The sequence below is a fragment of the Anolis carolinensis genome, unplaced genomic scaffold (genome assembly GCF_035594765.1).
Source record: "Anolis carolinensis isolate JA03-04 unplaced genomic scaffold, rAnoCar3.1.pri scaffold_14, whole genome shotgun sequence".
In the NCBI taxonomy this organism is placed as follows: domain Eukaryota; kingdom Metazoa; phylum Chordata; class Lepidosauria; order Squamata; family Dactyloidae; genus Anolis; species Anolis carolinensis.
Genome location: NW_026943825.1, coordinates 1,647,115 through 1,661,709, shown reverse-complemented (window position 1 = coordinate 1,661,709; position 14,595 = coordinate 1,647,115). Strand labels below are relative to the sequence as shown.

General features: G+C 45.3%; 1 protein-coding gene across 1 annotated transcript; it reads left to right on the top strand.

The window, feature by feature from the left end:
* The first annotated feature begins 271 nt into the window (after positions 1–271).
* On the top strand, positions 272–12,221 carry LOC100557593 (dnaJ homolog subfamily A member 1). Its single transcript, XM_003228410.4, has 7 exons — positions 272–688; positions 783–975; positions 5,921–6,025; positions 6,629–6,856; positions 8,148–8,378; positions 9,618–9,718; positions 11,994–12,221. The coding sequence occupies exons 1-7, from the start codon at positions 557–559 to the stop codon at positions 12,219–12,221; spliced, it is 1,218 nt and encodes a 405-aa protein (XP_003228458.2). The 5' UTR covers positions 272–556.
* The last annotated feature ends 2,374 nt before the right edge of the window (positions 12,222–14,595 follow it).

The window sequence follows — 14,595 nt, the reverse complement described above, 5'->3', positions numbered from 1 at the left end:
GCCGGGCTGGGTGGTAGATACAAGAGCCAAAGGGACAAGGCAGCCGAAATGAGGGCACAAGGAGCTGGCTCATCCTGTGCTTTGGCTGCCGCTGCCGTGCATGATGCGCTCCACGCCCTGCAGGGCTTGACAAGTGCACATGCTCATCCTGTGAGACGGGCAGGGTAATAAGCACCTTTGGAATGCTTCCCGAACACACCGGCACAAACACCCTCCCACTGGCTTCCTCCAACAGGTTGGTCCACTCACTGTGAGGCATTTGGATGAGGCGGCTGCGGAGTGTGGGGCGCCCAGGAAGCTGAACGTCGGCTTGGGTGCGGGGCGCTTTCTCAGAAGGTGTCACTGGGAGGAACCAAAGCCTTTTGAGGTTGGAGTGATTTTTCTTTGGTGCTGTTGGATGTTGACTGTTCCCAAAAGGAGCAAGCCGGGTTTGCTGTTTTGGTGAAACCGCGCTTCCTTGGATCCAGAACCCTAGACCTTCGCGGCCTACAGCTTGGAGGCTCACTTGCTAAACTTCCCTTTTCGTGCCTCTTCTCCAGCCCACCTTTGAGAAAAGATGGTGAGAGAAACAGAATACTATGACCTGCTGGGGGTCAAGCCCTACGCCACCATGGACGAGCTCAAGCGGGCATACCGGCGGCTGGCCCTGCGGTACCATCCGGACAAGAACCCCAGTGAAGGGGAGCGGGTAGGTGCCGTGGATGGCTGCCTTGGAAGACAGGCTTTGGGTGGCGGGGTGGCAATATCCCCCAATTTAACCACCTCCTACTTTCCCAATCCAGTTCAAACAGATCTCGCAGGCCTACGAGGTGCTGTCGGACCCGCAGAAAAGATCGGTCTACGACCGTGGTGGGGACAGGGCCATGAAGGAAGGGGGGGCCTCGGGCAGGGCTGGGTTCAGGCCCCCCATGGACATCTTCAACCTCTTCTTTGGCGGAGCATCTTCCACCCACGGACCCCGGGTGGAACGGAAAGGTATGTGGGGCAGAAGGCGATGGATCAACAACCGCTTCATCACATTGAAGCAGGGAAGCGTAGATAGAGCTCAGTCTTACTCGGTTTTTAAATGAAACGGAGGACTTCCGTACCTTCACCACACTGTTAAATGTATCTGTGGTACTCCGTGGTACTCAGCATTAATAATAATAATAATAATAATAATAATAATAATAATAATAACTCAGCTGCTGTCTGGACCTCAAGATTGAACTTCAAAGACTCTGGCATAAACCAGTGCAGGTGGTCCCCGTGGTGATCGGCACACTGGGTGCCATGCCAAAAGATCTCAGCCGGCATTTGGAAACAATAGACATTGAAAAAAACACGGTCTACCAACTGCAAAAGGCCACCCTGCTGGGATCTGCAGCATCATCTGAAAATACATCACACAGTCCTAGACACTTGGGAAGTGTTTGACTTGTGATTTTGTGATACGAAATCCAGCATATCTACCTTGTTTGCTGTGTCATACAATATAATAATAATAATAATAATAATAATAATAATAATAATAATAATAATAATAATTCAGCCAGCATTTGGAAACAATAGACATTGACAAAATTACGATCTGTCAACTGCAAAAGGCCACCCTACTGGGATCTGTGCGCATCATCCGAAAATACATCACACATTCCTAAACACTTGGGAAGTGTTCGACTTGTGATTTTGTGAAACGAAATCCAGCATATCTATCTTGTTTGCTGTGTCATAATAAAATAATAATAATAATAATAATGATAATAATAATAATAATAATACATCACACAGTCCTAGACACTTGGGAAGTGTTCGACTTGTGGTTTTGTGATATGAAATCCAGCATGTCTATCTTGTTTGCTGTGTCATACAATAATAATATTAATAATAATAAAAAAACTTTATTTATACTCTGCCACCATCTCCCTGCGGAGACTTGGAGTGGCTCACATGGTTACAAAAGTAACAAATACATTAGCACAATATACACAGTTTAAACACAATAAGGTAACAAAACAAAAGTTAAAACAAAAGTTAATACAACAGTAATTCTTTCAGTAGATTTGCCATCACACTTTAATCACTAGGCACTGCCCATCATCCTCTCTTCATTGTGGAAACAAACATCCTCTCTTCGAAATGTCAGCTGTTACGCGGCTTCAATTCCAGAAGCAAGGAATTGCATTTAAAATGGGTCCTGACTGCATTTATGTTCCAGTGCAGATGCACCCAGAGAAGGATATGGGCCTTGGGAAACTATAATTCCCAGGACCACATAGTATGGAGATATGGTACTTAAAAGTGGGGTCCGAGAGCATTCGTTCCATAGTGTAAACGTACCAAGAGAAGAGTATGGACCTTGGGAAACTATAACTCCCAGGACTGCACAGTATGGAGACATGGCATAATAATGATGATGATGATAATAATAACAATAACAATAATAATAATCATCATCATCATCATCATCCTACTCTCCAGGCGTTCCCATGCAACACAAGGCACATGTATGTTTATACTATTTTACCTGTTTTACATTGGTTTAATTATGCTGTATTTTATTGTATGATGAAACTGGGCTTGTCCCCATGTGAGCCGCCCCGAGTCCCCACGGCGGAGATAGGAGTGGGATATAAAAATAAAGTTGTTGTTGTTGTTGTTGTTGTTGTTGTTGTTGTTGTTGTTATTATTATTATTATTATTACACAGCAAACAAGATAGACATGCTGGATTTCGTATCACAAAATCACAAGTCGAACACTTCCCAAGTGTCTAGGACTGTGTGATTATTATTATTATTATTATTATTATTATTATTATTATTATTATTATTATTATTATGACACAGCAAACAAGATAGATAGGCAGGATTTCGTATCACAAAATTACAAGTCGAACACTTCCCAAGTGTCTAGAACTGTGTGATGTATTTTCGGATGATGTGTGCAGATCCCAGCAGGGTGGCCTTTTGCAGTTGGCAGATTGTGATTTTGTCAATGTCTATTGTTTCCAAATGCCGGCTGAGATCTTTTGGCACAGCACCCAGTGTGCCCATCACCACCAGGACCACCTGCACTGGTTTATGCCAGAGTCTTTGAAGTTCAATCTTGAGGTCCTGACAGCGGCTGAGTTTTTCCTGTTGTTTTTCACCTGTGATGGCAACATCAATGATCCAAACCTTTTTCTTTTCCACAACTGTGATGTCTGGTCTGTTGTGTTCCAGAACTTTGTCAGGTTGGATTCAGAAGTCCCACAGTATCTTTGTGTGCTCATTTTCCAATACTTTTGCTGGTTTGTGATCCCACCAGTTCTTTGCTGCTGGGAGGTGGGACTTGAGGCAGAAGTTCCAATGAATCATTTGGGCCACATAGTTGTGCCTCTGTTTGTAGTCTGTCTGTGCAATTTTCTTACAGCAGCTGAGGATATGATCAATTATTATTATTATTATTATTATTATTATTATTATTATTATTATTATTATTATTATTATAAGGCACAGACAGGCCTATCATGGAAGGAAGGGAAGGAAAGGACCTGGAAAGGCTATTTTGTTCTGGCAAAGTAAAAACTCAGTGAGCAAGAAGTAATGCTTTCCCTAACAAGGGTACTTTTGGCTCCTCCCACAATTTCCCCTCCCACAAATTGGGGAAACGTTTCATTTTAAACCTGGGAGCAACAAATGCCATCCCGTTAGAGAACTGGCCAAATCATTACCAAAAATCCACTTTCCCACCACCTCCGGAAACGTTTGAAAACAATGCTGGGCCTGCACGCTTAAAATACGCAAAGAATGCTCTATCCTGCACTTGAAGGCAAACTAAAGTGATGAGAAGAGTGGCTTCCCAGATTTTAAGTGTAGCACTCACTCTGTGGAATTTAGTAAATGTGATGAAGTGGTCAAGGGGGGCAAAGGAGGAGGAAGAAAGCATTTATCTTGGTCAGCGGCGTGGACACGAGCCGTGTCCCCTCGGGAGGCAGACTCAGGTCTCGTGGGAGAGCTTTCTGTTTATTCACCTACAATTCACTTGTCGTGCTGGTTGAATCATCTTATCCCGTGGGATGGTCACAGAATGCCCCAGGTCTTTGTGGCTTTTGGCCAGTCTATAGAGACTCTCTGCCATTGATGCAGCAAGGAAGCCGACGTGGAGAGCCAGGCAGGTTGGATGTGGCGGCTCCTTGCTCCTGAGACCCTTGCTTTGCCTCTTAGGAAATGCACAACAGGGATTGAAGGGACCGTAAGCCAGAAAGTAGTAAAATATTGCCTATGTAGTTTTGTCCCTGCATATGCCCCTCCCTTTCCTTCCAGAAAGTTCTAAGGAGAGAGGAGAGCTCGGAGTAAACAAGTTAGTTCATTGGTATCATTTATGCAATAAAGTAGGTGTGGAAGGTGAGGAAGACCCTCAGCCATTGGCCAATTCTAGATAAGCCCGAGATATAAAAATCCTTTGTTTGCTTGGCAGCATTGTGCAGCCCTCTGGAGTATTTACAGCTGTCCGCCTTCTCATAGCTATGTGAAAATAAACGTTGCTTTTTGCATCTCTCACGAGACTGGGTTTCTTTGCCTGGTTTTCCCTCCTGAGCCAGGACCCTTTGAAGGTCATTGTCTTACAGGATGAGGAATAAAGGGATCGTCTTCCAGCTCTGCCCTCCCTCTGGCTCCTCTCAGAGTCGGGATGTGACTTCCCTAATTGTGCCTGAATTCCAAAGGCTTCCATCATGAATACATCCTCTTCCCTGGCTGCACCTCTTGGGCAGCCAGTTGCTGAGTCAGGTGGCCCAGCGGCACTCTGGAAAGAGCGGGGACTCCTTGCCTTGGGGTGCGTGGCATGGCATGCAGGGTCGGCCCAAGGTAATTTTCAAGTGTAGGCGAACAGAATTTTGGCACATGGCAGGCACGGAGGCAGGAGTTGCCTCAATGGTGCCCCCTACAGCAAGGCGCCACAGGCAACTGCTTAGTTTGCCTCACGGTTGAACCGCCCCTGCGAAGAGGTTCTGCAAGGTTTTCTTCTTTAAAAAGGGGCATCGCATCCGAGCTTCAACAGACCTACCCAATAAATCACCCAATGGCCCTGGCGCCTTTCCCACATATTTATTTATTTACATCACTTTTACCCCGCCTTTCTCCCCGAGGGGACTCAAAGCGGCTTACAATAAATAGGCAAAAATTCAATGCCTAAAAACAATGTAAAAACAACAATTCATATAAAGCAATCTACAAAACAACACTTCATATAAAACAGATACCATTGCAAAATAAAATCACATTATATAAAATTTTAAGCATGTCCAAGATTAGAATCCATTCATCCAGAATCCTCAATAAATCTTTGTACAGGTCATGTAAAGTCCATGTTCTCATTCATTAAAAGCTTGCATGCGCAACCATGTCTTTAAGGCTTTCCTGAAGCCTAGGAGAGTTGGTATCTGCCGTATGTTGCTGGGGAGGGTGTTCCACAGCCGAGGAGCCACCACTGAGAAGGCCCTGTCCCTCGTTCCCACCAGCCTTACCTGCGAGGCTGGTGGGACCGAGAGCAGGGCCTCCCCTGATGATCTAAGAGTTCTAGAAGGCTCATACCAGAGTCCACCTCCTCCCACCTCAGGGCAATTGGCCTGTTATGACCGTTTCATGTGTCCTTGCAGCATCATGTCCTCCCTTTTGACCAAGGGCCATGTGTTCTACCTCAGGGCTGTTAGTTGGATGGCATGAGTGAGTGATCATGACAAGATGGGAGGGGATGTACATGTATTTCTCTGTAACTGACTCAGATGGGATGGAGGCCAAGGGAGATTGTGATGGCTCTGCCAGCCGGGTTCTCGACTCACTGCCATTGGGTGCCAGGGTCCAGTGGAGAAATGACTGCTCGGAGGTGATAGTTCTCCAGCTGCTGGCGTGTGTGGGTCAGGTGGCTTCTATTGCTTTCTCCATTTGGTCTTCTTTTAGGCAGGACAGCTTTCCATCACTTGTTCGTCACCTTGGAGGAGCTGTATAAAGGCACCACTCGAAAGATCTCCATCCAGAAGAATGTCATCTGCAAAACCTGTGGTGGTGAGTGAGCACAGAAGTCGTAGAGCAGTGATTCCCAAAGTGGGTGCTATCGCCCCCTGGTGGGCGCTGCAGTGATCCAGGGGGGTGGTGATGGCACCTACCCTGTTTCCCTGAAAATAAGACCTCCCCTGAAAATAAGACCTAGTAGAGGTTTTGCTGAATTGCTAAATATAAGGCCTCCCCCGAAAGTAAGACCTAGCAAAGGTTTTGTTTGGAAGCATGCCTGGCACCCGCCAAACAGAACACCAGAGCATGCAGGATTGGTAAATGTATGTACCATAAAGTGTTGTACATGGAAATATTGGTAGCAACAAGAAATTCTTGATAGGATTCACAGTTTGTCTGGTTATGCTGGTTTGTGATGACAACTACTGTACAGTCTATAATAAATGTTCATTTTTTGTTCGACAATAAATGTGAATTCTCCTTCATGGGAAAATAAGACATCCCCTGAAAATAAGACCTAGCGCATCTTTGGGAGCAAAAATTAATATAAGACACTGTCTTATTTTCGGAGAAACACGGTATACCCAGGACAGCGTCCACTCATAGGCCAGGACGTTCTGGATCTCCTCCTGAGTTGAACTCTCACGTCTTTTCCAGGCCGTGGAGGCAGAGAAGGGCATGACCTGAGGTGCCCCAAGTGCCACGGGTCTGGCGTGGAGGTGATTCTTCACCGGCTCGGCCCAAACATGATGCACCAAGTCCAGGCGGTGTGCTCGCAGTGCTTTGGCCAAGGGGAATGGATGCAGCCCTTGGATCGTTGCCTGACTTGCAACGGAAGGAAAGTCATGCGAGAGAAGAAGATCCTGGACATCTGTATAGAAAAAGGTGGGGAGCTTGGCCGGGCTCGAGATGGGAGCAGATCCTCAGCAGATCCTCCTGAGAACTTCCCTTGGGCTCCCTGTTTCTCCCATCTCTGCTTTTTGACCATTTCATTCAGACATACTGTATATACATGAGTATAAGCCTAGTTTTTCATCCCTTTTTTTAAGACTGAAAAAGCCCCCCTCGGCTTATACTCGGGTGAGGGTCCTGGTTGGCTTATATTTGGGTCAGCTTATTAGCCTAGCACAATATAAGCATTAAATTACTATGTTGTACTATATCATTATATGGTAATATTGTTAGTAATATTTATTTATTTATTGACTACATTTATATCCCGCTCTTCTCACCCCAGAGGGGACTCAGAGCGGCTTACAAATCAAATGAACATACATTATATTATTGGCCTACCACAATATAAGCATTAAATTACTATATGGTACTATATCATTATATGGTAATATTATTAGTAATATTTATTTATTTATTGACTACATTTATATCCCGCTCTTCTCACCCCAGAGGGGACTCAAAGCAGCTTACAAATCAAATGTACATACAATATATTATTAGCATAGCACAATATAAGCATTAAATTATAACACTGTACTATATCATTATATGGTAATATTATTAGTAATATTACATTTAATATATAATATATATTTAATAGTATTATATTATATTATTATTAGTATAATATTGTATTACATTATAATATTATTATCAATATTATAAGTACTGTATATACAATATATTCTATATTTATGGTACATTTATTATTTTTCTCTATTATTGTTGCTATTATTACATTTATTTTACTCTGTTTTTTATTATTAATAATAATACATTTATTATTTCACTCTGATCTTATTATTATTGCATTTATTATTTTACTCTATTATTATTAAAAGGATACATAAGCACCGTTGCATTGAAGGAGATGAGAATAATGATTTGATCAGAGTTGGACAGTTTTATGTAAATATTTAAAAACATTTAATCTACTGATGCCTCAATTAATGTAATTTTATTGGTATCTATTTTTATTTCTGAAATTGACCACCCTTGGCTTATACTGGAGTCAATGTTTTCCCAGGTTTTTTTGTGATAAAATTAGGTGCCTCGGCTTATATTCGGGTCGGCTTATACTTGGGTATATACAGGTATATCCCCCTGTTTCCAGGCAACAGAAGCGGTTTTGTGAGTTGGAGACCCCAGGTTTTGCAACCTCAGGGTCCCTTGGGGTTCCTTCAACTGCCTCTCATGGACCTCCAATCTCTTCCCCAACCAGGTATGGCAGACAGGCAAAAGATCACCTTCCCCAAGGAGGGTGACCAGGTTCCCGGCCTACATCCTGGAGACGTGGTTGTCGTTCTGGACCAGAAGCATCACCCAATCTTCCAGCGCCAGGGCAATGACCTTGTGATCAAGCGAGAGGTGACCTTGATGGACGCTCTCTGCGGCTGCAAGCTGGTCATCCAGACCCTGGACGGCAGGCGCATCCTCCTTTTCTCACGGACAGGTGAGCCAGGAAGGACTGGAGACCACGTGTTAGTTTGGGACAGAAGTCCTCAAACTGTTTAAGTGGAGGGCCGATTCAAAGTCCCTCAGACTGCTGGGGGGCCAGACTAGGATGAAATAGTAAAAAATTAGGATTGTTGTTGTTGTGTGCCTTCAAGTCATTTCAGACTTAGGTCAACCCTAAGTCTAAAGTTTAGGACAGAGGCCAGGTAGATGATCCTGGAGGGCCTTAGTTTGGGGACCCCTGATCTAGACGGTCTCATAAGGTCATAGGTAAGGAAAGAGACCCCCAAAGACCATCTAGATGGTCTCATAAGACCATCAGTAAGGGAAGGGACCCTCAAACGTCATCCAGATGATCTCATAAGGCCATCAGAAGACCATAGGTAAGGAAAGGGAGCCTCAAAGGCCATCTAGATAATTTCATAATACCATAGGTAAGGAAAGGGACCCTTAAAGGTCATCCAGATGATCTCATCAGGCCATCAGAAGACCATAGGTAAGGAAAGGGACCCTCAAAGGTCATCTAGATGATCTCGTAAGGCCATCAGAAGACCATAGGTAAGGAAAGGGACCCTTAAAGGCCATCTAGACAGTCTCATAGGACCATAGGTAAGGAAAGGGACCCTCAAAGGTCATCCAGATGATCTCGTAAGGCCATCAGAAGACCATAGGTAAGGAAAGGTACCCTCAAAGGCCATTTAGATGATTTCATAATACCATAAGTAAGGAAAGGGACCCTTAAAGGTCATCCAGATGATCTCATAAGGCCATCAGAAAACCATAGGTAAGGAAAGGGACCCTTAAAGGTCATCTAGATGATCTCATCAGGCCATCAGAAGACCATAGGTAAGGAAAGGGACTCTTAAAGGCCAACTAGACGATCTCATAAGGCCATAAGTCAGTAAAGAGACCTCCAGATAGACTTAGGTCAACCCTAAGTCTACAGTTTAGGACAGGGGCCAGGTCAATGACCTTGGAGGGCCGCATCTGGTCCACAGGCCTTAGTTTCGAGACCCCTGGTTTGGGACATGTGAAGACAGAAGTCCTTCTCTTCTCTTCATGCTGGCAGGGCATGAAGTCCTCTACCAGCATGCCGATATTTTTGATCAGCTGGGGGACCTTGCAGTCATGAGGCTCCAATGGGTTTGCCCAGGGATTAAGAAACCGACTGCCTGGCTAATGTTTTGGGCGCTGCCTCTACTTTGATAAGACCCCTTTCCTTTTCTCTCCTCCACAGGAACCATCATCAAACCAGGGGACAGGAAGTGTGTTCCCAATGAAGGGATGCCTATCCACCACTGCCCCACCCAGAAGGGGAAGCTGATCATTGAATTCCAGGTATGGTCAGAGACAGAGCGAGGAAGGCCAGGCTCTTCTCGGGAGACCTCGCGAGACTTCACGAGACCTCGCGAGGTCTCCCTAGAAGAGCTAGGCCTTCCTGGAGCCTGGCCTTCCTCGTTCGGCCGTTTGGCGAGCGATGGTCCCCGGCGGCGGCAGCACCTGGACAAACACCGGCGCTAAATTTACGAAGGGGGGCCTCGACAGCGCCCCCCTTTGACATGCGCCCCAAGCGGCAGCTTCAGCCGCTTCAATGTTGGACCAGGCCTGGTCGGAGACCACCCTTAAGAACGGCAGACAGGCCCAGGCTTGGAGACAGAGGTGGTTCACCTTGGCCAGCATGTAAAAACATCTGGAGCTGACAAAGTTACCATCTGTCAGCTGTTGGAGGCCAAGATCTGAGCTCTCCCACCTCCTCCCAAAGCCAAGTGCAGTTGGATTCTCTCAGAGCTACGTGGATCCACCAAAGGACACTCAATGCTACGTGGATCCACCAAAGGACACTCAATGCTACGTGGATCCACCAAAGGTCCATTGCTCAACTACAAATAATAATAATAATAATAATAATAATAATAATAATAATAATAATAACTTTATTTTTATACCCCGCCCCATCTCCCCGAAGGGACTCGGCGCGGCTTACATGGGGCCTGGCCCGATAAAACAATCAAATATCAAAACACAGCAATAAAACAGTTATCCAATAAAAACATCAATTACAGTAAAAACAATCGTTAAAATCAACATAAAACATACAATATTAACACTGGAGACTAATTCATAGAACCCAGGCAAAGTGCAGCATGTGCCGAAATGGGCTGAAATGGGGAAGGTAAAAGGGTGATTCATGTCCTAAATTCATGTTTTTTTAAATTTATATATCACTAGCTGTGCCCGGCCACGCGTTGCTGTGGCAAAGTGGTGGTGGTATTGGTTAAAAATTGTTGTGTAATTTTTATTTGACGTTATTTGCATTTTTTATTAATTTTATTGTAAGTTATATTTTTATTTATTATATTTTATTATTTTCTTGTATTATTTTTAGTTATTTTCTATTATTATAGTATTTTATTGTATTAATTTTTAGTGTTTTTTATTATTTTTATTGGGTTGCTAGGAGACCAAGTTGGAGGAGCTTAGCCTTCTAACTGGCAGCAATTGGATAAAAACAATTATTCCTCTCTCTCAAATTAGGACTTTATTTTTCTTTTCTTTTTGTTGTATCAACCTAGAGACGTGGATGATGGGTTGTGTTGTCAAATTTCGAGGTTGGGGGGCCAGTAGTTTTGTTGTTTTGTGGGTCGGCATGATGCCATCACTCTTTTATATATATAGATTTTCTCCATGTTGATTACTGGTAAATTATATGAATTTTTATGCATAGTGGAGTGCATTGATTTAATGTCTATTGAACATTATGTTCTTACAAAGCAAAACTCCTGGAACTTATTGTTAGTTTTGAAAGGTGGAGACCCATTGAATTAATGGGATTTATCTCAAGTGTTAGTTAAATAAGTCATTTGTAATTGAAATTAATTGGTAAGACTGAGGCTTAAAATGTTAACATACAGTTATCAGTACTGAATCTATTAATAGATTGATGATTTAAAAATACAAGTAAAGTACAGTAGAGTCTCACTTATCCAACATAAACGGGCCGGCAGAACGTTGGATAAGTGAATATGTTGGATAATAAGGAGGGATTAAGGAAAAGCCTATTAAACATCAAATTAGGTTATGATTTTCCAAATCAAGCACCAAAACATCATGTTAGACAACAAATTTGACAGAAAAGTAGTTCAATACGCAGTCATGCTATGTAGTAATTACTGTATTTACAAATTTAGCACCAAAATATCACTATGTATTGAAAACATTGACTACAAAAATGCCTTGGATAATCCAGAACGTTGGATAAGCGAGTGTTGGATGAGTGAGACTCTACTGTACAAGTAAAAGTAAAAATACAAACAAAGACAAGTATCCACTATTACAGTAATACAGAAATAGTTTTAGATGTCATTAAATCTATATTTAGTTCAATGCATCAATATGAATACAGATACAAAAGGCATTGCTATATAATCAAACAAAGGACTGTTACATTCACAGTACAAACAATATTTTTTTCTTGAAAGATGAATTTGCTGGGTGGGGTGTGGTGTCAGAAGAGGTCGCAAGCAGAAGTCAAGGCTACTCTTTGAGGTCATCGTGGGTTCCTCTGGCCCTGCCCCCCACTGACATGTGTCTCTCTCCATTTGTCTCCCACCAGGTGAGGTTTCCGGAGCCCGGCTGGCTGCCGCCCCACCAACTGCGCCACTTGCAGACCTTCTTTCCGCCCCGCGAGGAGGTCGTGGCCACGGAAGACATGGAGGAGGCAGAGCTGCGCGAGTGTTACTCTCAGCCGGAGTTCGGCAACAGGCGCTTCCCTAGCGAGGCCTACCACGAGGATCACAGCGACGACCCCCTGCGGCACAACGTCCAGTGCCAGACTTCATAGCATTGTGGACATAGTTACGAAGTGCCCTGCGGTGGCCTTCTGGGTTTTGGGGGGGGGGGGGAATGGTCAAGGAACAACTGTCGTGAGGAGCAGAAAGAGAGACCCTGAATACAATGGAGAGTGCTTGGGGACTCCAACCCATCTGCCATCCATGAAAGATTTAGACCAGTGATTCCCAAAGTGGGCACTACCGCCCCCTGGTGGTCACTACAGCGATCCGGGGGGGCGGTGATGGCACCTATTAGGACACGGGGGCGGGGCCAGGGGAGGGGCATGGCTTTTTCCCAAGAGCCCAAGACAGGGCTGAGAATCTATACCTCTCCTGAGATGCTTGTTGGGACACACAGGGCGGAGCTAGGGAAGGGGGTGGAGCCTCTTCCCAAGAGCCTGAGACAGGGCTGAGCCTCTATACCTCTCCTGAGAGGCCTTTTAGGACTAAAGGGCGGGGCTAGGGGTGAGGGTGGGGCCTCTTCCCAAGAGCGCGAGACAGGGCTGAGCCTCTATACCTCTCCTGAGAGGCCTTTTAGGACTAAAGGGTGGGGCTAGGGAAGGGGGCGGGGCCTCTTCCCAAGAGCCTGAGACAGGGCTGAGCCTCTATATTTCTCCTAAGAGGCCTTTTAGGACTAAAGGGTGGGGTTAGGGGTGGGGCCTCTTCCCAAGAGCATGAGACAGGGCTGAGCCTCTATATTTCTCCTAAGAGGCCTTTTAGGACTAAAGGGTGGGGTTAGGGGTGGGGCCTCTTCCCAAGAGCGTGAGACAGGGCTGAGCCTCTATAGCTATCCTGAGAGGCCTTTTAGGACTAAAGGGTGGGGCTAGGGAAGGGGGCGGGGCCTCTTCCCAAGAGCCTGAGACAGGGCTGAGCCTCTATATTTCTCCTGAGAGGCCTTTTAGGACTAAAGGGCGGGGCTAGGGGTGGGGGCGGGGCCTCTTCCCAAGAGCGCCAGACAGGGCTGAGCCTCTATACCTCCTTTGAGGTTCTTTTTAGAACACGGGGGCGGGGTATAGAGGTTCAGCCCCATCAGCACTTGGGAAGAGGCCCCGCCCCATCCTCTAGCCCTGCCCTCTATGTCCTGGCAGGCGCCGCAGGACAGGGATAGAAGCTCAGCCCTGACTCAGAGCTCATAACTCCACCCATCCCAGTCCTGGGAAGAGACCCCGCCCCCTCCTCTAGCCCCGCCCCCTGTGTCCTGGCAGGCACCACAGGACAGGGATAGAAGCTCAGCCCTGACTCAGAGCTCGTAACTCCGCCCATCCCAGCCCTGGCCGCCCATTTGGAAGTGGAGGGAGGGGTGAGAGAAGGGTCATTTGGGAAGTGGCCTCCAAGATGTGTGGGGCAGAGTGCAGTCCCCAGCAGCTGCTCCCTCCTCTCCAGGCTTCTCTGTCACTTCCACTTTTGGAGACACTTCCCCAATCCTTCTGGAAGAGCCATGGGGTCTTGGAAGACACCTCACTCCACTTTCTCAGAGGCACTTGCAGGATTCACTCTGACCCTCTTAGTCTTGGTGCCGTTCTGCATCTTGGGTTCAGAACCTCACAAGTAGGGCGAGAGAGCTGCTGCAAGTTTTCCGGACTGTCTGGCCATGTTCCAGAACCATTCTTTCCTGCCTTTGGTTGTTTCAGCTGCCTCGAGTGTCTTGCAATGGGAGAAGAGGACCGGGCAGTGGAAAAAGCCCAGCCATCCATTGGAAGGGTCTCACCTTATACAGTAGAGTCTCACTTATCCAAGCTTCGCTTATCCAAGCCTCTGGATAATCCAAGCCATTTTTGTAGTCAATGTTTTCAATATATTGTGATATTTTGGTGCTAAATTCGTAAATACAGTAATTACAACATAACATAACATTACTGCGTATTGAACTACTTTTTCTGTCCAATTTGTTGTCTAACATGATATTTTGGTGCTTAATTTGTAAAATCATAACCTAATTTGATGTTTAATAGGCTTTTCCTTAATCCCTCCTTATTATCCAAGAGATTCGCTTATCCAACATTCTGCCGGCCCATTTAGCTTGGATAAGTGAGACTCTACTGTAGTTATTTTGGTTTTGGGAAACCATTGTGGGCTCCAAGAGGGTCTTCGGACCTGGTCCGTAACCTGTCCTAAGGGAAGCAATGGGTCCATTTTGCTCTCTTATCTGCTGCCTAAATTAGAGGTTAATTTACCGTTGGGGTTTTTATGTTTGTTTATATGGAAAGAGAGGGGTTGGCTGCAGGGATCCATGTCGTTAATTTATTTTCTATGCCGATTCCCATGGTTGTACCTGGAATTAAAAATAGGGACCGCCCCGTCAGAGAGAGGCCCGTTGTCTGTCCACGTCTTTACTTGAATATGTTTTGCTTATACCGTATATACTTGAGTATAAGCCGACCTGAA